Raw genomic sequence first — 23,387 nt, forward strand, 5'->3', positions numbered from 1 at the left:
GGGTGAGTTAAGGAGGTGACCCTGGGAAGCAGCCACCTGAGTCTCCAGGGAATGTGGGCTGGGGAGCCCCCACCCCCGGGTTGGGGGAGGAGAACAAAAGCTGGAGACTGGGTCAGTCTGCAGGCTGCATGACAACAAGGGTGGGGGTGAATCCATAACTCTGTCCCTCTCCCTTCCTGCCAGAGCTGGCACAAGGTCCTCTCCTGCCCCCTTGTCAGCCACTCACCACGGATTAAGGGATTTAAATGTCTAATTTAGCAAGCCTGAGCCTCTGGGGTGGCCATCTGCTCCACGGGAACGGGGCAGGATACCTGAATTCCCCAGAGGACGGGGTGGGTGCCATTTGATAATGAGAGCAAGCAGCGGGAGGCCTGCCAGCCCGGGTCCCGGGAAGTGGGGGCGGCTAAGGTGAAGGCTGGGGTGTGGGGCTGGGGCCTTCCCAGCATCCCCTCATCCTGGGCCTCTTGCCAGGCGGTTGAATGAATTGAAGCTTTAAACTCTGCCAGGAAAACCTTTCAAAGGGCTCCTTGGGTTAGGGTGGAGAGCTCAGCCGCCCCCGCCCCCGGCCCATCCTGCTGCCGGCTCCCAGGGAGGGGGGCTGGGGGCGAGCTAGCGCTGGCCAGTGCTCAGGGGGTGGCCGGACAATGGGGACACAGCTTGTCCTGCCTCCTCCCTGTGGGTACAGGGGGACGTGCTAAGGTTGGGCCATTGTCCTCTCAGCCTCCAACCAGGCTCACAGTGCCAGTGGGAGTCCGTTGGCTGGCCCTGTGGATCCAGATGGCTGTGAAGCCACTGGCCACCCTGGTCTCAAAACCATTTTTCTCTTCATTGTGAAGGATGCCAAACACCTCCCCAGAGACCAGAATTACCGTCTCTCCCACCTACCAGGCCCTTGGCAAACCCATCCCTGTAGGCCGTCACCTTAAAGCTCCCTTTCTGATCAGCGTCCAGCTCCCATTACTCCCATTTCCCTAGAATGTGTCCCCCCTAGCTGTTTCATTTCTGCTGTACTTCCAAAGCGGATCCGACCCTTGCTGGTGTGGCTCGTTGGCTGAGTGTCGTCCCATGCATTTAAAGGTCACTGGTTCGATTCCTGGTGAGGGCGCCTACATAGGTTGTGGTTTGGACCCTAGTCAGCGCATGGTTAGAGCACGTGGGAGGCACCCTATCAGTTTCTCACAATGACATTTCCCTTCCTCTCTGAAATCAATAAAAACATTTTTATTTATTTATTTTTTAAAAATATATTTTATTGATTTTTTACAGAGAGGAAGGGTGAGAGCTAGAGAGCTAGAAACCGATGAGAGAGAAACATCGACCAGCTGCCTCTTGCGCACCCCCTACCGGGGATGTGCCCACAACCAATGTACATGCCCTTGGCCGGAATGGAACCTGGGACCTTTCAGTCCACAGACCGACGCTCTACCACTGAGCCAAACCGGCTTCGGCCATTTTAATTTTTTTTAAAATATATTTTATTGCTTTTTCACAGAGAGGAAGGGAGAGGGATAGAGAGTTAGAAACATCGATGAGAGAATCATCGATCAGCTGCCTCCTGCACACTCCCTACTGGGGATGTGCCCACAACCAAGGTACATGCCCTTGACCGGAATCGAACCCGGGACCTTTCAGTCTGCAGGCCGACACTCTATCCACTGAGCCAAACCGGTTTCGGCAAAAACATTTTTTAGAAAAAGATCCATTCTGCCGAAACCGGTTTGGCTCAGTGAATAGAGCATCGGCTTGGGGACTGAAGGGACCCGGGTTCGATTCCGGTCAAGGACATGTACCTTGGTTGCGGGCATGTCCCCAGTAGGGGGTGTGCAGGAGGCAGCTGATCGCTGACTCTCTCTCATCGATGTTTCTAACTATCTCCCTTCCTCTCTGTACAAAATCAATAAAATATTTTTTTTAAAAAGATCCATTCTGGCTCTGCTGATCCCTTTGTGAGCTGACAGGTTACTAAGCTGTGAACTATAAGATGGATTGTCGGGCCAGCTCTGCTGAGCTGTGTGACTTTTAATGAGTCCCTAACCTCTCCAGTCCCATCTGCTCACTTCAGTGTGTTCTGTCTACCCTTCTAGCCAGTCTGTGCCCTTCACTGTTTAAGCCCCGGACCCCATGGCAAACATGGTGGCCCCTGTTCTCATAGGGCCCAAGCCCCGCCCCATGGAGGTTTGGAATAAGTTAGGACACTTGTTTCCCAATTTCAGGAACACGGGGCACCCAAATCTGTGAGACACCCAGCAATAGTGCTCCTAGGAAAATGTACAACCATGCTTTCCTTATTTAGAAAAGATAGGAACCTAAGCAAGCTTAATTAAAAGGATAAATCCAAAAGCAGTGACTTTTATATATATATATATATATATATATATATATATATATATTTTTTTTTTTTTTTTTTTTTTTTTTTTTTTTTTTTTAACTCAAGCACTAGATTGAGGGCGTGGAGAAGAATAAGAACCAAACGGTCCAATGAGCGGTACTTAAGTTGTCCTGGGCCTTAGGGAAAGAGTGAAATTTCCAATTCATGTAAAGTGGTTTTAATATTAAAACCTAACAAAGACCCCTGGCCAGTTTGGCTCAGTGGATTGAGCATCAGCCCATGGACTAAAGAGTCACGGGTTCAAATCCGGTCAAGGTGACATACCTTGCTAGTAGTTGCAGGCTCAATCCCTGGCTAGCTCCAGTAGGGCCCATGCTGGAGGCAACCAATTGGCATCATCAACGTTTCCTTCTCTGTGTCTCTCCCACTCCCTTCCAACTCAAGAAAAAGTCAATGGAAATCCCACCTGGGTTGGATCAGTGGTTGAGCGTTAGCCTATGAACCAGGAGGTCACGGTTCCATTCCTGGTCAGGACATATGCTTGGGTTGTGGGACTCCATCCCTGATTGTGCAGGAGGCAGCCAATCAATGATTCTCATTATTGATGTTCCTATCTCTCCTCCCTCTCTGAAATAAATTTTAAAAATATCTTTTAGCTGAAACCAGTTTGGCTCAGTGGATAGAGTGTCGGCCTGCGGACTGAAGGGTCTTGAGTTTGATTCCAGTCAAGGGCATGTACCTTGGTTGCGGGCACATCCCCAGTAAGGGATGTGCAAGAGGCAGTTGATCAATGACTTTCTCATCAATGTTTCTAACTCTCTCTCCTTTCCTCTCTAAAAAATCAATAAAATAGATTTAAAATATATATATATTTTTAAACTTGATAAAGATACTAAAAACCTAGAAACCAAATTATGGCTGCAATATTTCAAAATAATACCTATACATTATGTCTAAAGACTGTTAAGGGGAGGGAGGTTGTGGGGTAGGTGAAAAAGGTGAAGGCATTAAAAACAACAACCTCTTAACGCACAGACAACAGTGTGATGGTTTCCAAAGGGAAAGGGGGAGGGGAGAAGAGAGTACAAGCATAAATCCTAATGGAAGACTTGGCTTGGCGTGGTAGACACACAAGACAATACATAGACGATATTTTATAGAATTAGACACCTGAAATCTATTTAATTTTATTAACCAATGTCACCCCAATAAGTTGAATAAAGAAAGAAAAAAGATGGGTAGGAGTAACCAAAAATATTTATATATAATTAACACTAAGTAGGGTTTATTCCAGGAGCACAAGGTTGGTTTAATAGAGAATCTGTCAACATAATTCATTACATTAACAAATGAATGAAGAAAAATAAGATCATATCAACAGATGCTGAAAGGAATTTGATTAAATTTCGCCAGCCATTCTTTAAAAAACAGTAATCGAATAATAGGAAGTATCCTAATGGTTAAATATAAGATAATTTCAATTAGAATCCAGAACTAAACAGGGATGCCCACTAACAAATGGGATTTTTTAAGACACTCAAGAAGGGAAAAATATATATACATATATTTCTTTTTTAATTTTCTACCTTTTAGATCACATGTGTCTAAAAGTTCAAGCCTTATTAGAAATGTGATAGAACTGAGAGAATTTAGGAAGGTAAACAGATAATAGAGAAATATTAATGGTTTTTAAAAGCACTGAAAAAAAAAAAACACATTCCATTTAAAATAACAAAAGCAGCTGAAACCGGTTTGGCTCAGCAGTAGAGCATCGGTCTGTGGACTGAAAGGTCCCGGGTTCAATTCCGGTCAAGGGCATGTACGTTGGTTGCAAGCACATCCCCGGTAGGGGGTGTGCAAGAGGCAGCTGATCGATGTTTCTCTCTCATCGATGTTTCTAGCTTTCTATCCCTCTCCCTTCCTCTCTGTAAGAAAATCAATAAAATATATTTTAAAATAAAATAAATAACAGAACCAGGCCTGGCCTGGTAGATCAGTTGGTTAAGGCAGTGTCCCTAAATGCCAAGGTTGAGGGTTTGATCCCTGGTCAGGGCACATACAAGAATCAACCAACCCTGGCCGGGTTTCCCAGGTTTGATTCCAGGCAAGGGCACGTGCCCGGGTTGCTGGCTCGATCCCCAGAGGCAGCCTATCAATGATTCTCTCTCATCACTGATGTTTCTATCTCTCCTCCCTTCCTCTCTGAAATCAATTAAAATATATTTAAGAAATAAAAGTAAATAAATAAAAATAAAAAGAGAACTGGGGGACTTACTTGCTAAATATGAAAAAGCACATCATGAAACAACAGATTAGAGCAATACAGCTTGCTCTATGGAGTGGTAAATAGCCCCTGTGCAGCAAGGAGTGAATCAGAGGTAGACCTCAGTATATCGGAAATGGTATTATGTGGCCAAAGTTTTTCAATTCAGTGGGAATAAATTATGGACTTTTTTAAATGAAGCTAACACAACTGGAAAAATAAAATTGGACTCCTAATTTACAAAAACAAAAATAAACCAGACGAATTAAAGGGAATGTCATTTTTAAATGAAATTTAAATCCTGCCCTGGTCCATGGGCTCAATGATTACAGCATTTGCCTGTGCACCAAAGAATATCTGGTTCAGCCCTGACTGGTTTGGCTCAGTGGATAGAGTGTCGGCCTGTGGACTGAAAAGTCCCAGGTTCGATTCTGGTCAAGGGCATGTACCTTGGTTGAGGGCACATCCCCAGTAGGGGGTGTGCAGGAGGCACCTGATCGATGTTTCTAACTCTCTATTCCTCTTCCTTCCTCTTTGTAAAAAATTAATAAAATATATTTTAAAAAAAGAAGAATCTCTAGTTCGTGTGGGAGGCAGCCAATGTGTCTCACACTGATGCCTCTCTCTCTCTCTCTCTCTCCCTCTCTCTCTCACTCTCCTTCACTTCCACTCTAAAAGTCAATGGAGAAAATATCCTCAGGTGAGAACTGACAACAACAAAAAATAAAAATCCTGTCTCCCCCCCCCAAAAAAAAAAATCCAGAAAATAATGTGTATACCCACTGTCTGGAAACTCAGAAACTACAAAATAACTGATATTTGACTATCTGAAAACCCAACCCTCGAACAGTCAAAGCAGGCACAAACTAAAGAGGCAAACCATCAGTTGGGGGAATTTTACAATGTAGAAGACAGTTAATTCTGCCGCTGTAACAAAGTAAGAGAAGAATGAACCAACAGAAAAACTGCCACCGTTTAAAAATGATAAGAGCCCACCAGGTGAAGTAGTGACAAATTGATTGAGTGAAGAAAGTGAGGTGCACAAAAGTGCGTAACATTATCCAATTTTGAAATAACAATAACCAAAACCCACTGATCCACGCTGTTTCTACAATGCATTCAGGATAAAATTGCGTATCTGCACGCATATGTAATTGAGCTATTTTTTTGAGGCAAATAGTAAGACCAATGTATCTCAAACAAAAGCAAATAAGCCCCAAGGAAAAAGTTAGCTATAAACCCATCCCATATATTTCAATAAACATTGCTGGGTAGACCCATCCACCCATTTTTCTATGCTTGGGCATACTTTTTCTTTTACACAAAATTACGATCATATGGTTCTTACCGTTTTGAGATCTGTCTCTTCTAGTCCATTTTTCTCATCTTTCTAGACATTTGCTGATGCTATTCTCACCCCAAACTGCCCCATCCTTTAATCCTTTAAAAAAAAAAAAAAAAAAAAAAACCTCCCATTTGGCCCTAACTGGTTTGGCTCGGTGGATAGAGCATCAGCCTGCGGACTGAACGGTCCCAGGTTCAATTCCAGTCAAGGGCATGTACCTTGGTTGCGGGCACATCCCCAGCAGGGATGTGTAGGAGACAGCTGATCGATTTTTCTGATCTCTCTCATTGATGTTCCTAACTCTCTATCCCTCCCCTTTCCTCTCCGTAAAAAAAAAAAAAAAAAAAAAAAAAAAAAAAAAAAAAATTATATATATATATAATTTTTTAAAAAAATAATTAAAAAACCTTCCATTCAGAGCACCCAAGAGTGGTTGGCCACTCTGAATTTTGTCCTCACCAGCTTTCTCCCCTTCCTTGAGGCACGTTTTGGTCTACCTGGAGTGAGTTTGTGTGCTCCTCACCCCTCCCGTTAAACTGGGAGCTCCTTGGGGGCAGGAACTTTGCCTCTTTCCTAAGTGTCCTCATGGCGCCTAAAATGCACATAGTAGGCGCTTCATATGTATGGTTGTACAAAGGGACACAGGCTTCTTGTCTGTTATTGCGTGATCTCAAGAGAGTATAGTGACGGAGTGACCTAGGAGGCGGATGCTGAGACACTGCACATCTGAAGAGCAGCCCAAGCCCGGATAAGCCCGGGTCACCCAAACCCGCCCTCCACCCCCTTCCCAGGCTCTGCCCAAAGCTCAGAAAGGAACACCCACACACAGGGCTCCACGTATGATATATATTTATATATATAATTTCTCTCATTTTATTGTACTTAATTCTCTTTTTACAGTAGATCTGACACAGGCATTAAATAACTGCGGAGAGAGGCCCCTGGGGTGTGGGGAGTGCAGGAAAACACGGGGAGCCAGAGTGAAGAAACAGATTCAGCAAGAGGAAAAAGGAGAGGGTCCACCTGTGGGTGGGTGTGGAGGCTGCAGCATGGGGGGGGGGGGGGAAGAAGGAGGGGATTACCGAGGCGAGGAAGTGAACAAATGGCGCTGAGGAGACCGTTAAAACGCCTCTGTGACTCAAGAACACAGGAGGCCCCTCTTTTCCCATGCTAAGGGCACTAGGGGGCTGTTTGAAACTGCAAAGTGATCCGAAGGAGACGGAGCCAGGAAACTCAGGGCCTAAATGGAGGGGGGATTTGCCAGTTTTAGGCTAGAATGCAGAGGAAAGGGTAGGCGTTAGTGATTAGTTGATAAACTGCTAAGAGAAACCGGCGAGAGGGTAGTGGGGGCAGATCCGGGCCCAGGGAAGCTGGTGGAATAGTCCCACAGCCTGCTGACGTCTCCGCGGTGGCCACTGGGGACAGATCCAAGGCGGCCGCCCCTCCCCCAGGGCTCCTGGGAAGTGGAACGTGAAGGATATTCTGGGAAAGCCGACAGGGGTAAGGGAGCCATCCGCAAAAACAAAGTGGATATTCAGCCTGGGTCAACCATGCCCCTCTGAGCGGCGCCCATTTGGGCGATAGAGATCAGGGGGAGAATGTTCCAGCAAGACCCATATAGACTTCCAAACCCTTACTCCCAGCTCACACCATCACTTTCGGATGCAAAGTTGAATGTACCAGGAGCCGAAACCGGTTTGGCTCAGTGGATAGAGCGTCGGCCTGCAGACTGAAAGGTCCCAGGTTTGATTCCAGTCAAAGGCATGTACCTTGGTTGCAGGCACATCCCCAGTAGGGGGTGTGCAGGAGGCAGCTGGTTGATGTTTCTCTCTCATCGATGTTTCTAGCTCTCTATCCCTCTCCCTTCCTCTCTGTAAAAAAATGAATAAAATATATATTTTTTTAAAAATAAAGAAATGTACCAGGAAACAGGGAAAAGACTACGGAGCCAACTGTCATGGAAAGAAGAGAACAGGGATGGAGAGGAGGCGGAGAAAGACCTATGAGAGGAACCAGATAAATTAAAAGCCACCAAGACAGCAACAGTGCATAGTGGGACCTCGGGGAAGGTGGCAGCGGCTGCACTTAGGGACGGGAGAATGGAGTGCCCCGTTCCTGTCTGGAAGCTAAGGGGTGAGATGAGGTTGTGTTTACGTGCGTGCGAAGATGGGGAGGCATTTTCTATCTCTCTCAGGGGCTAGGAGGGTAGCTGTGGGGACACCCCACTCACAGCTAAACCGTGACCATGGGGGACCCCACCTTCCCGCCTGACTGAGAGGGGCTGGGAGAAGACGGTGGAAAGTGTGCGAAAGCGGGGAAATCACAACGGACATCCATCAGGCTGGGAGCGGAGGGAAAGGGAAAGGGACATTCCGGAAGCATCCACAGGAAAGAGGTGGGGACAGGAGGAAGGGGTGGGGGGGCTCTCAGGTTTTGTTGATGCGGAGTTTGAAGGCCACTCGGCCGGCGAACTTGTCCCGCTCGTCGTCCGTGGCGATGTTGACGGCGTTGATGCGGCATTCCACGTTCACCTCCACGTTGGGGGTCACGTTCAGGAACTTGACGGCCACGAGGGGCTGGGTGTAGTTCACCTGGGCCAGAGGAGGAGCGTGAGGGGCCGGGCCCACGGCCATGCGGCCTCCTCCCCGGGGACTCTGCTCCCCCCGAGGAGCCATCGCCCAGGGGCCCCCCCAGAACTTACGTGGAACTTCTTGCCGTAGTAGGGGAAGTACATGAGGTCGATGTTGCCGTGGGCAGGGAACATGACGAAGCTACCCAGGTTCTCAGCATCTTCTTCCCGCTGCGGGCGCAGGAGGGTGGAAGGGGGAGCTTTTGAGGGGTGGGAGGAGCGCGGATGCTCACTAGACTTCCTTTTGTTTTTTTCACCCCCGGTTATCCTGTTTCCCTTGAGTCTGTGTGTGTGTGTGTGTGTGTGTGTGTGTGTGTGTGTGAGTGAGCAGGAGGAGGGATCCTGTCTCTCTCAATAGTCTGGGAAGGCGTGGAGAGCGCTAACGATATGGAAGCCTCCCACGCCACTCCCACCTCGAGTTCTCACCCCATCCCCAGGAGTCAGTTTCTAGAGCAGAGCCCAGCGGGAACGGATACATGAGTGAGGCTCAGTAGCAAGCAAGGAGAGGGGTTGAGGGAAGAGCTGGCAGGAAGTTTCTAGACAGGACAGAGGTGGAGACAGGGGGGTTCCATGGACACCTTAGTGGGAACAGATGGTGCCGACAGATCAGCGGCCACCAGGTCCCTAAAAGAAACTGGGGGACAGCTGGGATACGGGAGGGCGGGCAGAAGATGTGGTGACCAGGGAGGAGAGAAGAAGGTGGAAAGGTTAAAGGGGGAAGTCAGAGGCCAGGACTTGGGTGGAGTCAGGAAGGGGGAATGTCTAGCCACACAAGAGCTGGTTTCTGCCAAAAGCGGTTTGGCTCAGTGGATAGAGCATCGGCCTGCGGAATGAAGGGTCCCAGGTTTGATTCCGGTCAAGGGCATGTGCCTTGGTTGCGGGCACATCCCCAGTAGGGGGTGTGCAAGAGGCAGCTGATCGATGATTCTCTCTCATCGATGTTTCTAACTCTCTGTTCCTCTTTCTTCCTCTCTGTAAAAAAATCAATAAAATATATTAAAGAAAAAAAAAAAAAAAAAAAAGAGCTGGTTTCTGCATCCTGGAGAGAAGCAAGAGGAACAGAAGCCCCTTGGAGTCAGATCCATATTGGAGCCTCTCTTACCCCCTCATCCCTATAGTGATGGGACCTCGGGGATCGAAGATGGGAAGGGATGAGTGAATTACAGGGAAACCACGACACACAAACAGGTGGGCAGGTGGACACCGTCCAAAACGCTCACCTTCCCCACACAGGTGACGTTCATGCTCTGGTTTGCTCCTGCGTAGAAGTTGATGACCTGGAGTGAGGGGAGTGCTGAGAGTTAGAAAAAGAAGTTGCCAAAGACACACCTTCCGGCCATGGATCTCAGCCTCCAACGGCCCCATCTTTCTCGTTCTCTCAGCTGCTCAAACGTCCAAAAATCTCTCTAACGCCCGGTGGCCTCAGCGGAAGGACGTAACTATCAGTAGATGGTGGCCCCCATCCCCTCTTCCATCCCCCCTAGGGACCAGGGTCACGGTTACCCGGTTCATCTTGATGAAGACGCAGGGCTGCCCAGTGCTGTAGCCGTAGTGGGTGGGGTCGCCGAGGCCGGAGCAGTCGCCCAGCTGGGTCCGGTTGAACTGGCAGGCCCGTTTCGGGTAGTTGAGGACGCCGTTATCCGGCTGCTCGTAATAGCGCCCGGGGCGGCAGACGTCGTTCTTCTGGGCTTGGACGGAGTCGTTGTAAGCTGAGGGGACGGGGAGAGAGCGCGTGGGCCCCGTGTTCCCTTCCGGGGTCTCGAACCCCTGCCCGCGGTCCCGCGCCACCCGCTCTCCGGCCCCGCGCTCACGCTCCAGGAACTTGTTGAGCTTCTGCACGTGCTGGCCCCAGCTCTCGGCGTCGCTGACGTTGACGACGACATCCAGGTTCTCGGTCTTGGGGCGAATCATCAGGCCTACAGCCGGACCAGGGCAGGATGCGGGCTGTGTGTGAGGTGTGGGGCCACACACAGCGGGCAGAAGACGGAGACAGGGAACACCGGGGGAGGGATGGGACGGAGACCCAAGATCCTCTTCAAGGGAGGAAGCTGCCCCAGGCCCCACGGCTCTCAGCTGTGGGATGTGGGAAAGGAAGGCGGACCTCAAGAACTTCCCAGCAGCCGGGGCCGGTTTGGCTCAGTGGATAGAACATCGGCCTGGGCACTGAAAGGTCCCGGGTTCGATTCCAGTCAAGGGCATGTACCTTGGTTGCGGGCGCATCCCCAGTAGGGGGTGTGCAAGAGGCAGCTGATCAATGACTCTCTCTCATCAATGTTTCTAACTCTCTATTCCTCTCTCTTTCTCTCTGTGAAAAATCAATAAAATATATATTTTTTTTAAAAACAACTTCCCAACACATGGTGGTTGGATCATCAGATCCACACCTCTGAGAATTCCGCATTCTTTTTTTCCCCTTTTTAAAAAAATATATATATTTTATTGATTTTTTTACAGAGCGGAAGGGAGAGAGATAGAGAGAGCTAGAAACACCGGTGAGAGAGAAACATCGATCAGCTGCCTCCTGCATACTCCCCCCTCCCCCACACTGGGGATGTGCCCACAACCAAGATACATGCCCTTGACCAGAATTGAACCCGGGACCTTTCAGTCCGCAGGCCGATGCTCTATCCACTGAGCCGAACTGGTTTCAGCTCCGCGTTCTTTCCAGCCCTGGGGTTGCTGTGGGAGGCTGAGGGGCGAGAGAGCCGCTCGGGGGGCTGGAAGCAGCGTCTCCTCACTCACCTGGCGTGGCCAGTCGGTCCTGGTACTTGGGGGTGTGGTCAGAGACGGTTTGCAGCATCACCCACATGGTGAGGGTGAACATGGCCGTGAGGAAGCCATAGAAGACGAAGTAGAACAGGAGGATGAAGGCTGGGGAGGAGGACACGGGGTCAGCCGGTGGTCCTGCCGTGACCTCACCTCGCCCCCACGCCCCTTTCCCGCTCAGAGGCTCCGCTCGGGGACAGGTCACAGCCACGGGGACCTCGCACGGCCTTCCCCGGGGGAGGGAAATGAGACGCTGCAAACAGGCTGCTGTGCCTGGCTCCCAGCCAGGACTCCCAGCCCCCTCCGGTCCGAGGGCCCTGTGGAGCTCCTGAGGCCTGACCTTGTGGAGGCCACACGAGACCTTCACTCTCGTTGCTGAGACAACCCCAAGGACAGGCCACAGTGATTTCGCTTCAAATGACATTCCCCACTCCTCAACCCTTCACAGCCTGAAAAAGCACATCTGTGACTGCCGTCTCGGCACACAAAGTTGGAAGCTGGCACTGGCTACCGGGTCACAACCAAAACTCTCATCCCATCCCTCATTCAGACAGCAACATCTCTCTCTCGGCGCCCCACAGAAGCCAAGTCTTGAACACAGCTCCCTCCTAACTACAGAGTCTCTCAGACGGATGTCCAGAACCGTCAACACTCACCCCACCCCCACGCACACAGAGAACGCCCTGACCAGAGGCGGGGAGAGAAGGCAGAATCTCCCGCAGCCGTCCCAGCTGGGAGCAGGTCTTTGGCGGCGATGGGAGGGCACTCTGTCACCCTCACTGAGTGTGGGCAGCCCCTGGTCCTTCCACTCCCCCCCGTGAAGCTCCCTCAGCTTCTCCCAAGTGCTGACCTCTCCGATCCCAAGGACTGGACTTGAGGTTCCCTCTGGACAAGAACTGCCTTGGACCTACCTCACGGGCCCGGGTGGACGGGCTGATGGGGACATCCTTGGGCCAGGGTAGATGAACTGTACATGGCGTCACCCCGTGCACCCTGTGCTCAGATCTCCCCGTTTGGCTCTCCCTTTTGGAAGCATTCCACCCTCCCCTGCAGCCATATGCCCAGCACCAGACCCTCCACCAGATCCAACTCCATCCACACACCCCGAGTCCTGCCGCCCCCACCCCAGGCCACACTGGGCCGGAGGATGCACACATCTCCCCACCCGTGGGCACCCCTCCCTGCACCTGCGCCATCTCAGACAGACACCCAGCCTCAACCTTCTCACAGCGACTCTCCTCCTCAACCCCCTCTCCCCCAGAGCAGCCACAGATGGCTCCCCAGGCTCCACAGCGGGACCCAGACAACTTCCGCCAGGAAGGACCCCCTCCTTGCAGCTCCCATTCCCGCCGCTCCAGGCCCGCCTCCCGCGCGTTCCCAGGGTCGGGGTGGGCGCGCTCTAAAAATAGACGGCCTGGCCAGCTGGTGGGGAGCCGCGGGGAGGAAAGGGGCGTCTCCTGGGGAAGGGGGGCCGCCGCGCGGAGCAGACCGGCCCCCGGGAGCGAGAGGAGCGCGAGCACCGAGAGGCGGGCGCGCGCAGAGCCCGGACCCGCGCGGGGGGCTGCGGGGGGCGGCGGGCGGTGACCTACTTTCCCCGCCTCCGCAGCGCCGGCCGCGGAGATTAGAGCGCGACCGGCCCCCTCCCCGCCAGGCGCCGCGGGGGGCGGACGCGGGGCCGGGAGAGGAGCTGGGGCGACGCCAACAGGACCTCGTGCCCCTGGGGCATCACCCAGGGGGACCCCGGCCCCCCGCCCCCGCCCCGCGTACCCCAGCTGGTCCCGGTGCGGCCCATGAACTGGTGCGTCCGCGGGTTCCACACGAACTCCTTCCACTCCTCAACCACCTGCCCGCAGCTCTTCTTCTCTTTCTGGGTGACCATCTTGGCGGCGGGGCGGGGGGCTACGGAGAAGCCGGGGTGCGGAGCGCTGTAGCCCCCCTCCCACGCGCCGGCACGCGCCGGGGGCGAAGGCAGCCGGAGCGAGGGGGACCCCCGCCTTCAGAGGCGCAGCCGCCGCGAATCCCGGGGTGCTCAGCCACGCGCTGCGGGCGGCTGGCAGCGCGGCGTGGGATGCACCGGTCCTAGGCCCCCCAACTGCGATCAACAGGGGTGAGGTGGGGGGTCAGAGCAGGGGAGGGTAAAAAGGGGAAGGGGGACGAGTGCAGCTTCACGCCACCTCCCAGAAGCAACAGGAAGAGGGATGCAAAAACAGACGGCAGCCGAGGCGGGGAGGAACGCAGTGCAAATTGGGGTGCAAAGAAGCAGAGCGAGAAGAGGGGGAGGGGGCCGCCCCGAAATCCGCGATGGAAAGAGCCGGTGGAGAGGATTTGGGTTGCCACCGGAGGTTCCTCCGCCGAGCAGATTCGGGGGGCGCGGCCTCCGGGGTGCGGGGGGACGCGCAGTCGGGGTCAGCCCGGGACAGGGACCCCGGCCCGAGGCTCCGCTCCGCAGCAGCGCGCGCCGGCGGGCGCCGAGCGCAGCCTTTATAGTCGGCAGCTTTGGGGCTGCCCGCCCCCTTCCCCGCCCCCAGAAACCCCGCCCCCGGCCGCCGGCCTCGGCAGCCTCATGCATATGGAAACATGGAGATGCAGGGCCCGCCCCCCGCAGCCTCTCCAGGACCAGGAGGTCTCCCCCTTACAGCCACCCCAGGGCCTGGACTGGATGGAGTGGGTGGAGGAGAGAGGCCGTGGCTGGGCAGGATGCGGAGAGAGAACCCTAGAGAGAGAGACGCAGAGGCTGGGAGGGAAGCAAGCACATGCTGCGATTGGGACCCAGGCAGAGAGTGAGAAAGAGACGAAGATCCAGGAGAAACACAAGGCCGAATGGGAAAGGAGCAGAGGAGGATCCAGAAACCAAGAGAAGGGGGTAAAGGAGACTAGCCAGGGCGCTGGGCCAGCAGAATGGGAGCTGGGACAGGACACGTGGAGATGGATAGAGGCCACCACGGAGGGCAATTCCTCTGGTGGGAGCTGCTACCAGGTGGCCCCAACCCGCTCCTCCCCGTGCCTCCTTTTCCTGTCCCACAGCCCCTTCTCCCACTTCCTGTTTATCCCCAAATCTCAGGGCTCCAGGGCCTCCCATCACACCTGTTAGTGAATCCCTCTCCATACCACCTTCCCAGGCCCCCCGTGCTGCCCTGAGGACCCAGCCCTGGAGCCAGTCTGCTGGTCTGCTGAGGTGTTCTGCCTCCTCCCACACCCATGTTGTTTGTTTGTTTGTTTTTAAATATATTTTATTGATTTTTTACAGAGCGAAAGGGATAGAGAGCTAGAAACATCGATGAGAGAGAAACATCAACCAGCTGCCTCCTGCACATCCCCTATCAGGGATGTGCCTGCAACCAATGTACATGCCCTTGACCAGGATCGAACCTGGGACCTTTCAGTCCACAGACTGACGCTCTGACCACTGAGCCAAACCTGTTTCGGCTGTTTTTTTGTTTTTTGTTTTTAATTGTTTAAAGTGTTACATATGTCTCCTTTCCCCTCCCCCCTTTGGACCTCCCCCGGCACTCCCATGTCTTAGCCCTCTCCTCATCATTTGCCCTCTCGAGTCAACAAACGTTCTCGGAGCACCTATTCGAGACCTTGTGCCATGCTGCCCTGCAGAGTAATGTCGAAGTTCTCTCCCTCTCCCTTCCTCTCTGAAATCAATAAAAACATATGGGTTTTTTATTAAAAAGCACAATTATCTCTTTGTATCTCTCTTCAAATCTTCTCACTTCTCTTTGGAGGGGTTTTTCTTTCAATTCTCATCCTAAATCCTCGGCTCTAGTCCTCCACGTCTCGTCTTCCCCTCAAACTCTCTCCCTCCCTCCAAGCAGACTTGGGATCTGCTTGAACAAAGCCTGTGCTCAGAATGGCTTTGCGCTTAGTTTAGACTCTGCTGTCACCATCTTTAAATTCTTCATATTTTTAAAAAATATATTTTATTGATTTTTTACAGAGAGAAAGGGAGGATAGAGAGCAAGAAACATCGATGATGAGAGAAACATCGACCAGCAATCCCCCATTGGGGATGTGCCCGCAACCAAGGTACATGCCCTTGACCGGAATCGAACCCGGAACCTTTCAGTCCACAGACCGATGCTCTATTCACTGAGCCAAACCAGTTTTGGCTATAATTTTTTTTTTTTTTAATCCTCACCTGAGGACTTTTTCCCCCATTGATTTCTAGAGAAAGCGGAAGGGAAGGAAGAAGGGAGAGAGAAAAACATTGACATGAGAGAAACACTTCAGTTGGTTGCCTCCCACACAATGTCCCTACTGGGCTGAGGAACCCACAACCCAGGTACATTTCCTTGGCCGGGAATTGAACCTGCTACCCTTGGGTCTGAGGGGCAGCGCTCTAACCACTGAGCAACTGGCGTGGTTCTTCAAAATTCTTCATAATGTTGTCTTTGAATTTGTGTTTTGTAAGGGAAGTCTCATGGGACGATAGAGCATGAGTGTGAGAGAGACAGTATGTACAATATGCCATTCATGATGCTCCATGAGCACAGAACTCGAATGTAACCACCGTGCATGGCAGTTCAGGGAGACTCAGAGTGAGGACAAGGTAAGTGTATTATGTCTACACCTGAATACGTGGAAATGCTGAGAGCTGAAGGACCAAACTTTCCTTTCGAGCAGAACTTTCTTTGAAAACAGGAAGAAGGCAGTGGTCTTCTAGGAGACGTGAATGCTCAAGACTGTATGTTCTTTCTCAGTCATACTACTTCTCTGATTTAGCTAAGCACTTCTTTTTTAAAAAATATATATTTTATTGATTTTTACAGAGAGTAAGAGAGAGGGATAGAGAATTAGAAACATCAATGAGAGAGAATCATCGATCAGCTGCCTCTTGATACATGCCCTTGACCGGAATCGAACCCAGGACCTTTCAGTCCGCGGGCTGACACTCTATCCACTGAGCCAAACCGGTTTCAGCAGCACTTCTTTTTTAATTTTTATTCATTGATTGATTTTAGAGAAAGAGAGATGCCCGGATCATTATAGCTCAGTTGGTTGAACATCATCTGTGCCAACCAATTGATGTTTCTCTCTCACATCAGTGTTTCTCTCTCCCTCTGCCTCCCTCCCTCTCTAAAATCAGTAACTATATTTTTAAAATGGTAATTGAACAACAGCAAATAGCAAATAAAACTGCCAAGAGAAGTTGAAAAAAGAACTGTGGAAGAAAGGAAAACATCTTATATTTCAGTAGTTTGAGTGGCTCCTTTTTCCTGCTTTTTGAGTATATTTTTATTTATTTTAGAGAGGAAGGGAAAGGGAGAAAGAGAGATAGAAACATTAATGATGAGAATCATTGATCAGCTGCCTTCTGCATGCCCCTTACTGGGGATTGAGCCTGCAACCCAGGCATTGCCCTTGACCGGAATCGAATCCAGGACTCCTCTATCTGCAGGTTAAAGCTCTAGTCACTGAGCCAAACCAGCTAGGGCTTTCCTGCTTTTTATGTTTTTTATGTTTTTTATTTTTATTTTTTAAAATATATTTTTATTGATTTTTTACAGAGAGGAAGAGAAAGGGATAAAAAGTTAGAAACATTGATGAGAGAGAATCATCCATCAGCTGCCTCTTGCACACCATGATGTGCCCGCAGCCAAGGTACATGCCCTTGACCGGAATCAATCCTGGGACCTTTCAGTCTGCAGGCTGACGCTCTATCCATTGAGCCAAACTGGTTTCGGCCTTTCCTGCTTTTTGAACAAGGGATCCCGCATTTTCATTTCGCAGTGGGTCCTGAAAGTTATGGCGCTGGCCCTGCTTCAGTCCTTTCAGCAGCAGACTCCGAGTTAATTTTCTCAAGATCCAGTTTTAGGCCCTGGCTGGGTAGTTCAGTTGGTTAGAGCGTCGTCCTGATATGCCAAGGTTTCAGATTCGATCCCCAGAGACAGACAGAGAGAGAGAGAGAGAGGGAGGGAAAGAGAACCAGAGACCCGAGAGGTAGACAGGAACCAAATCATACAGGTCCTTGAGGGCCAAAGGGTGTATTTGGATTTTAATCCAACCATCACAGAAGCAATTCCAGCGTTTTAAGCAGGGGAGTGACGTGACTAAACATAATGAAAATCACCCTGAGCTGAAACCGGTTTGGCTCAATGGATAGAGCGTCGGCTTGGGGACTGCAAGGTCCTAGGTTTGATTCCGGTCAAGGGCATGTACCTTGGTTGCGGGCATATCCCCAGTAGGGGGTGTGCAAGAGGCAGCTGATCGATGACTCTCTCTCATCGATGTTTCTAACTCTGTATCTCTCTCCCTTCCTCTCTGTACAAAATCAATAAAATATATATTAAAAAAAAAAAAAAAAAAAAGAAAAGAAAATCACCCTGAGACGCAAGATTACAGTGAGGAAGGCTTTGCAGCCTCCAGGTGGAGAGCCTGGCTGGCTTGGACCGGGTGGGTCGGCAGGTTTGCAGACGGAGAGGAGAGGCTGGGCTCAGGATCTACTTTGAAAATACTGTGAGGTGAACAATGGGGATGACAGGAAGGGGAAGCAAGGCTAACGCTGAGGCTTTGTTTCGAGCAGTTGGGCTGAAAACTGTGTGTTTTACCCTTTTCACCAGACTGTGAGCTCTTTGAAAGCAGGCCTTTGTCTTAGACTTTGCATACATCCCCAAACCCCAGCTTCTTCTACAAGAACCCTCAGGAAAACGACCTGTCCTTTCCTTCACCTGGCAAGGAGCATGCAAAGGGACAGCCTCGATCTGGAGAGATGAGGCCGGGACCGGCTAACGCAGGCCTGGGGATGGCCTCCAGCGGCTGGCTGTCTCTGCCCTGAATCCAGGGTCACTTGGAAAAGACAGAATAAATGTCTTCTGTGCATTTAGGGGGTCCCGGGGTGAGGGTGAGATTCCTCCTTCTTCTGTGAGGACCACCGTGAGGAGGGAGGGGGATGGGGAGGAGGGAGCACTCTACTAAATGCCCCCTTGGTATTCACAGGAGAAAAATGCTGAGGAAGGGCTGCAGGGCAATGAGTCGTTATAGATCTCCAAACTCTTCCTGGAACCCTGCCCTCCCTCCAGCAGCTCCCAAAAGGGACTAAGAGCCCCCACACCCCCTCTCCCATCTCCAGAGCCAATTAGGAAGTCTGTGCCCCTTGATCTTTCTCCTTCCCTAAACCCACACAATCCCAGGGATTCAGACTACATGGGTCTTTGCAGAAACAAGAATAAGGAAAGCCAAAACCGGTTTGGCTCAGTGGATCGAGCATCAGCCTGCTGACTGAAGGGTCCTGGGTTCAATTCTGGTCAAGGGCATGTACATTGGCTGCAGGCACATCCCTGGTGGGGGATGTGCAGGAGGCAGCTGGTTGTTGTCTCTCTTTCATCGATGTTTCTGGCTCTCTATTCTTCTCCCTTCCCCCTTTCTCTCTGTAAAAAATCAATAAAATATATTTTTTAAAAATAATAAGGAAAGAAGAGAGTTCTGAAGCAAAGCTGTGGGGAGAGTTATTTAATGGGGACAGAGTTTCAGTTAAAAAAAAAGGGGGGGGGGGTTTCCCAGAGATGGGCACGCCCTCCCTCTCCAGAGCAAGCCCATACCTGCCTTTCCTTCCTCTGCCCCCCTTCTTACCCACCAACCCTCCCGGCCGGCCCCCACCTCAGTGTCTTACCTTTGCCCTTCCCTCTCCTAAGTTCCAAGGGCCCTTCTGCCTCTGTAATTGTTTCCTGAGCCTGTGCAGCCCAGCTGGCTCACTTCAACTGCCTTGTGACTTTCTAAATAAACTTTCTCTTATACTTTGAGGGGGGAAAAAGAGTTCTGGAGATGGGTGGTGGTAATGGCTGCACAAAACTGTAAATATACTTAATGGAATTGAACTGCACCATTAAAAATGGTTAAGATGGCCCAGCTGGTGTAGCTCAGCGACCCAGCATGGATCCATGCACCGAAAGGTCATTGACTCAGTTCTTGGTCAGGGCACATGCCTGGATTATGAGGCTTGATCCCCACTGTGGGGTGTGCAGAAGGGAGCTCTCTTATCGTTGTTTCTATCTGTCCCTCCTTATCCCTTCCTCTCTCTCTGAAATCAATAAATATATTTTAAAAAATGGTTAAGATGGTAAATTTTGTTATGTGTATTTTACTACAGTTTAAAAAATAAGTAAATACAAAGAAAAACAGATGTTCCCTTGCTGAACAGATCAAGCTCCAATTCTTTAAAATATATATATATATTTTATTGATTTTTTTACAGAGAGGAAGGGAGAGAGATAAAGAGTTAGAAACATTGATCAGCTGCCTCCTACACACCCCCAACTGGGGATGTACCCACAACCAAGGCCCATGCCCTTGACTGGAATTGAACCCAGGACCTTTCAGTCCGCAAGCTGACGCTCTATCCACCTAGCCAAACTGGTTTCGGTTCAAGACCCAATTCTTTATCAGGACTTACAAGGCCTCTCACAATGAAACCCATGGAATATTCCCAGTTTGCCCTTCTATCACTGCCTGCCCCTGGTTCAGCCACATCACACTGTTCCTCATCCTATATAATAAAAGGGTAATATGCAAATCGAATGCAAAATGACTGGTTGCTATGACATGCACTGACCACCAGGGTGCAGACGCTCAAAGCAAGAGCTGCCCCCTGGTGGTCAGTGTGCTCCCACAGGGGGAGTGCCGCTCAGCCAGAAGCCCAGTGGTTGGAGCCTCTCTCACCTCTGAAGAAGCGCTAAGGATGTCCCACTGATGGCTCAGGCCTGATCTCTGCCAGGACCAGGCCTAGGCCATCATGGGACATCCCTGAGGGCTCCCAGACTGTGAGAGGCCGGGCTGAGGGACCTTCCTCCCGTGTGCACACATTTTTGTGCACCAGGCCTCTAGTATTTTATAAATCTGCAGGCTCAGGTTTGTATTTCAAAAAGTATGCACAAGGCCCCGGCCAGGATGGCTCAGTGGTTGGGTGTCGTCCCATGTACTGAAGGTTGACTGGTTGGATCCCCGGTAGGGAACGTGCAGGAGGCAGCCTATCAGTGTTTCACTCTCACATCAATATTTCTCTTTTTTCTTCATCTCTCTAAAAATCAATAAAAATATTTTTAAAGAAATATGCACAAGGCTAATATCAACATCTCTCATATATTAAACACTTTTGATTGTTGTTGTTAATCCTCACCTGAGGATTTTCCCCCATTGTTTTGTTTATTTAATTAATTTATTTTTATATATTTTTATTGATTTTAGAGAAGAAGGGAGAGGCAGAGAGAGATAGAAACATCAATGATGAGAGAGAATCATTGACCAGCTGCCTTCTGCACGCCCCACACTGGACTCAATCCTAAAACCCGGCCTGTGCCCTAACTGGGAATTGAACTCTGACCTCCTGATTCATAGGTCGACACTCAACCACTGAGCCATGGGTCAGGGTTCCATTGTTTTCTTATTTGTTTGTTTCTTTGTTTAATATTTTTTAATTGATTTCAGAGAGGAAGGGAGAGGGAGAGAGATAGAAACATCAATGATGGGAGAGAAATAATTGATTGGCTGCCTGCTGCATGATCAAGCCTGCAACCCAGGCGTGTGCCCTTGATTGGAAATGAACCTGTGACCCTTTAATCCACAGTCCGACACTCTATCCACTGAGCCAAACCAGTTAGGGCTCTTTTTTTTTTTTTTTTTTTTTTTTTTTTTTTTTTTTTTTTTTTTTAGAGAGAGCGCGTAGAAAAGAGGGAGGAAGAGAGAAAAATAGAGAAGCATTTATATGAGAGAGACACATCAATTGGTTGCCTCCCGCAGGTGCCCAGATTGGGGGCCGGGGATTTAACCTGCAACCCAGGTACCTGCCCTTGATCAGGAATTGAACCCGAGACCCTTCAGTGCTCGGGGTAATCTCTAACCACTTAGAAACACTGGCCAGGCTTGAGCACTTTATGCCAAGCGCAGTGCTAGGCATTTGCCCTACATGATGTCATCAAATCCTCACAGCAAGCCTATGAATAGGATAACTTGCCTGTTTTATAGATGGGGAAATGGGAATTTCAAGAGAATTAATAATTTGTTCAAGTTTGCACCTCCCATAACTTACCTCTTTGATGTTCTTCAATAGAACCTACAACCAGGGGCCTGGGCACGCACAGAGATCTCTGCTGAGGCATTTAACATGGTTCTCCCGGGCCAGGACCAAGGCCTGTTCATTCTTACTCAGAGTCCTTGTGGACTACCTAACCCAGCACTTGGCATGCTGTCAGGAGCCAATAAATGTTTGTTGAAAGAAACAAAAAGAGAGAGGTAAGGAGGGAGGAATGAGGGATAGAGGGAGGGAAGAAGGGAAGGAGGGGGGGAGGGAAAAGAAGAGAGGCAAAAAGAAAGGTGGGGTGAGTGGGTAAACCCGGCCTGGAGACCGCAGGGGATGCTGCCAAGGTCCGGAGAAATTGTTAGGCGTGTGGAAGAGGCAGGGACACTGGGCAGGCATTGTGGGTGCCCTTGGTGGGGGCTGGCAGACTCTGTGTCAGAGCAAAGTCAGTCTTAATGAGAGAGTGTGGACAGCTCTGAATGGTAATCAGGAATCTTGGAATCTAGGGCAGGCCGGAGAAAGAGGTTGGGGGCACAGTGTCCTGAACAGGTCGGGTGGAGGGACGAGAGGAAAGCCAGCCTCATGACACAAGGTCAGCAAGTGGCCACTCAGAACCGCCCCCTGATGGGGGCTCAGGTGTGTCCGGGCCCTTTCACCGCTCTGTGAGCTGGCTCACACTGGAGGCCCCTGGACCGGTTTCTTTTCATTATTCAGGTCTTTGCTCAAGTGACGCTGTCTCAGAGAGGGCTTCCCTGACCACCCAGCCAATGCCGCCTCTCCCCTACGACCTATTGTATTACTTTGTTTTATTCCTTTTATAGAGCTGACCACCAACTGAAATAATCTTGCTTATTTGTTCCTCTTGTTTATGGGCTGTCTGGAAACCCTTTCCTTATTTTGTGAGCTTTGTAAGAGCAGATTGTGCCTATCCTTTTCATCAATGCATCCTCAGTGTCTATAGGTGCTCAATAAATCATAATCAAGTGACCCAGGCTGACTCTGAACACTTATGGGAACTAACCAGAGTTGAATCTGGATTCCCTGTCCATGCTGAGGTCTCTCCTACAAAGCACCGTGACTGGGTGGAGGTAGCTTTAAGACCCTGCAAACCTGAGATTGGGAGGGCCTAGGATTTGTGTCTTCTACCTTATAGACTCTCCGGGAGCCTCCTTACCCTGCACTCACACAGGTCTTAGCTGACCCCTGCGGAAGGGGCCATCAGGGTCAGTGGGTGACTCACCCTGTTGTCTGAATTACTGGGAGGAAAGTCCTAATAAAGCAAGAAGGCTAGGATACTATGGGGTCTGAAAATGGGGAATGGGTTAACAGTTCTTTTTTTTTTTTTTTTTTTTTTTTTTTTTTTTTTTTTAATGGGCACCAGGACCAATGATTACCAGCCGCCCCGCTCCCAAAAAATTATGCTTCCAAAATCTTTTTTTTAAAATATATTTTATTGATTTTTTACAGAGAGGAGGAGAGAAGGATAGAGAGCTAAAAACATCGATGAGAGAGAAACATCAACCAGCTGCCTCTTGCACACCCCCTACCGGGGATGTGCCCGCAACCAATGTACATGCCCTTGCCTGGAATCGAACCTGGGACCTTTCAGTCCGCAGACCGATGCTCTACCACTGAGCCAAACCGGTTTCAGCTTCCAAAATCTCTTGATGTCGATCCCGCACATAAAGCAATCTAGCTGCCCTACTGTGTGCCACTCATAACAGAAGCCCTTTTTTGGGTTAACAGTTCTTGAGAGGGAGGAGGACTGAGAGATTGGGACCCGGGGCTGCAGTCCTAGGGAGCTGGAGATTTGGGCTGGGACACAAGGGTTTCCAGGAGGGCCTAAGGCGGGAAGATGGAGCTAGATGCTGTGGGTTTGGGCATGGGGCTTCCCGGGGAGCAGGGGCTTGAAGCAGGAGGGTGCCCTTGGGAGGTGCTGAGGCACCTGGATTCTCCAAATATCTGGGGGCTGAGGGCTGTTACCATATTCTTTAACATCGTTCCTTAGGGCAGAGATGTTCCTGAATATGTCTGTTTTCC

The 23,387-nt window shown here is 50.4% G+C and overlaps 1 protein-coding gene and 1 pseudogene across 1 annotated transcript; both read right to left on the reverse strand.

The window, feature by feature from the left end:
* Nucleotides 1-8,091: 8,091 nt before the first annotated feature.
* Nucleotides 8,092-13,789, reverse strand: ATP1B2 (ATPase Na+/K+ transporting subunit beta 2). The gene is made up of 7 exons (XM_036451992.2): nucleotides 13,100-13,789; nucleotides 11,309-11,437; nucleotides 10,378-10,482; nucleotides 10,070-10,275; nucleotides 9,787-9,843; nucleotides 8,639-8,737; nucleotides 8,092-8,528 (listed from the first exon to the last, which is right to left on the reverse strand). The coding sequence occupies exons 1-7, from the start codon at nucleotides 13,209-13,211 to the stop codon at nucleotides 8,364-8,366; spliced, it is 873 nt and encodes a 290-aa protein (XP_036307885.1). The 5' UTR covers nucleotides 13,212-13,789; the 3' UTR covers nucleotides 8,092-8,363.
* A 9,200-nt stretch (nucleotides 13,790-22,989) lies between these two features.
* LOC118727067 lies at nucleotides 22,990-23,082 on the reverse strand (annotated as a pseudogene).
* Nucleotides 23,083-23,387: the final 305 nt, after the last annotated feature.

Source organism: Pipistrellus kuhlii, unplaced genomic scaffold, assembly GCF_014108245.1.
Source record: "Pipistrellus kuhlii isolate mPipKuh1 unplaced genomic scaffold, mPipKuh1.p scaffold_m20_p_23, whole genome shotgun sequence".
NCBI classification, from domain to species: Eukaryota; Metazoa; Chordata; class Mammalia; order Chiroptera; family Vespertilionidae; genus Pipistrellus; species Pipistrellus kuhlii.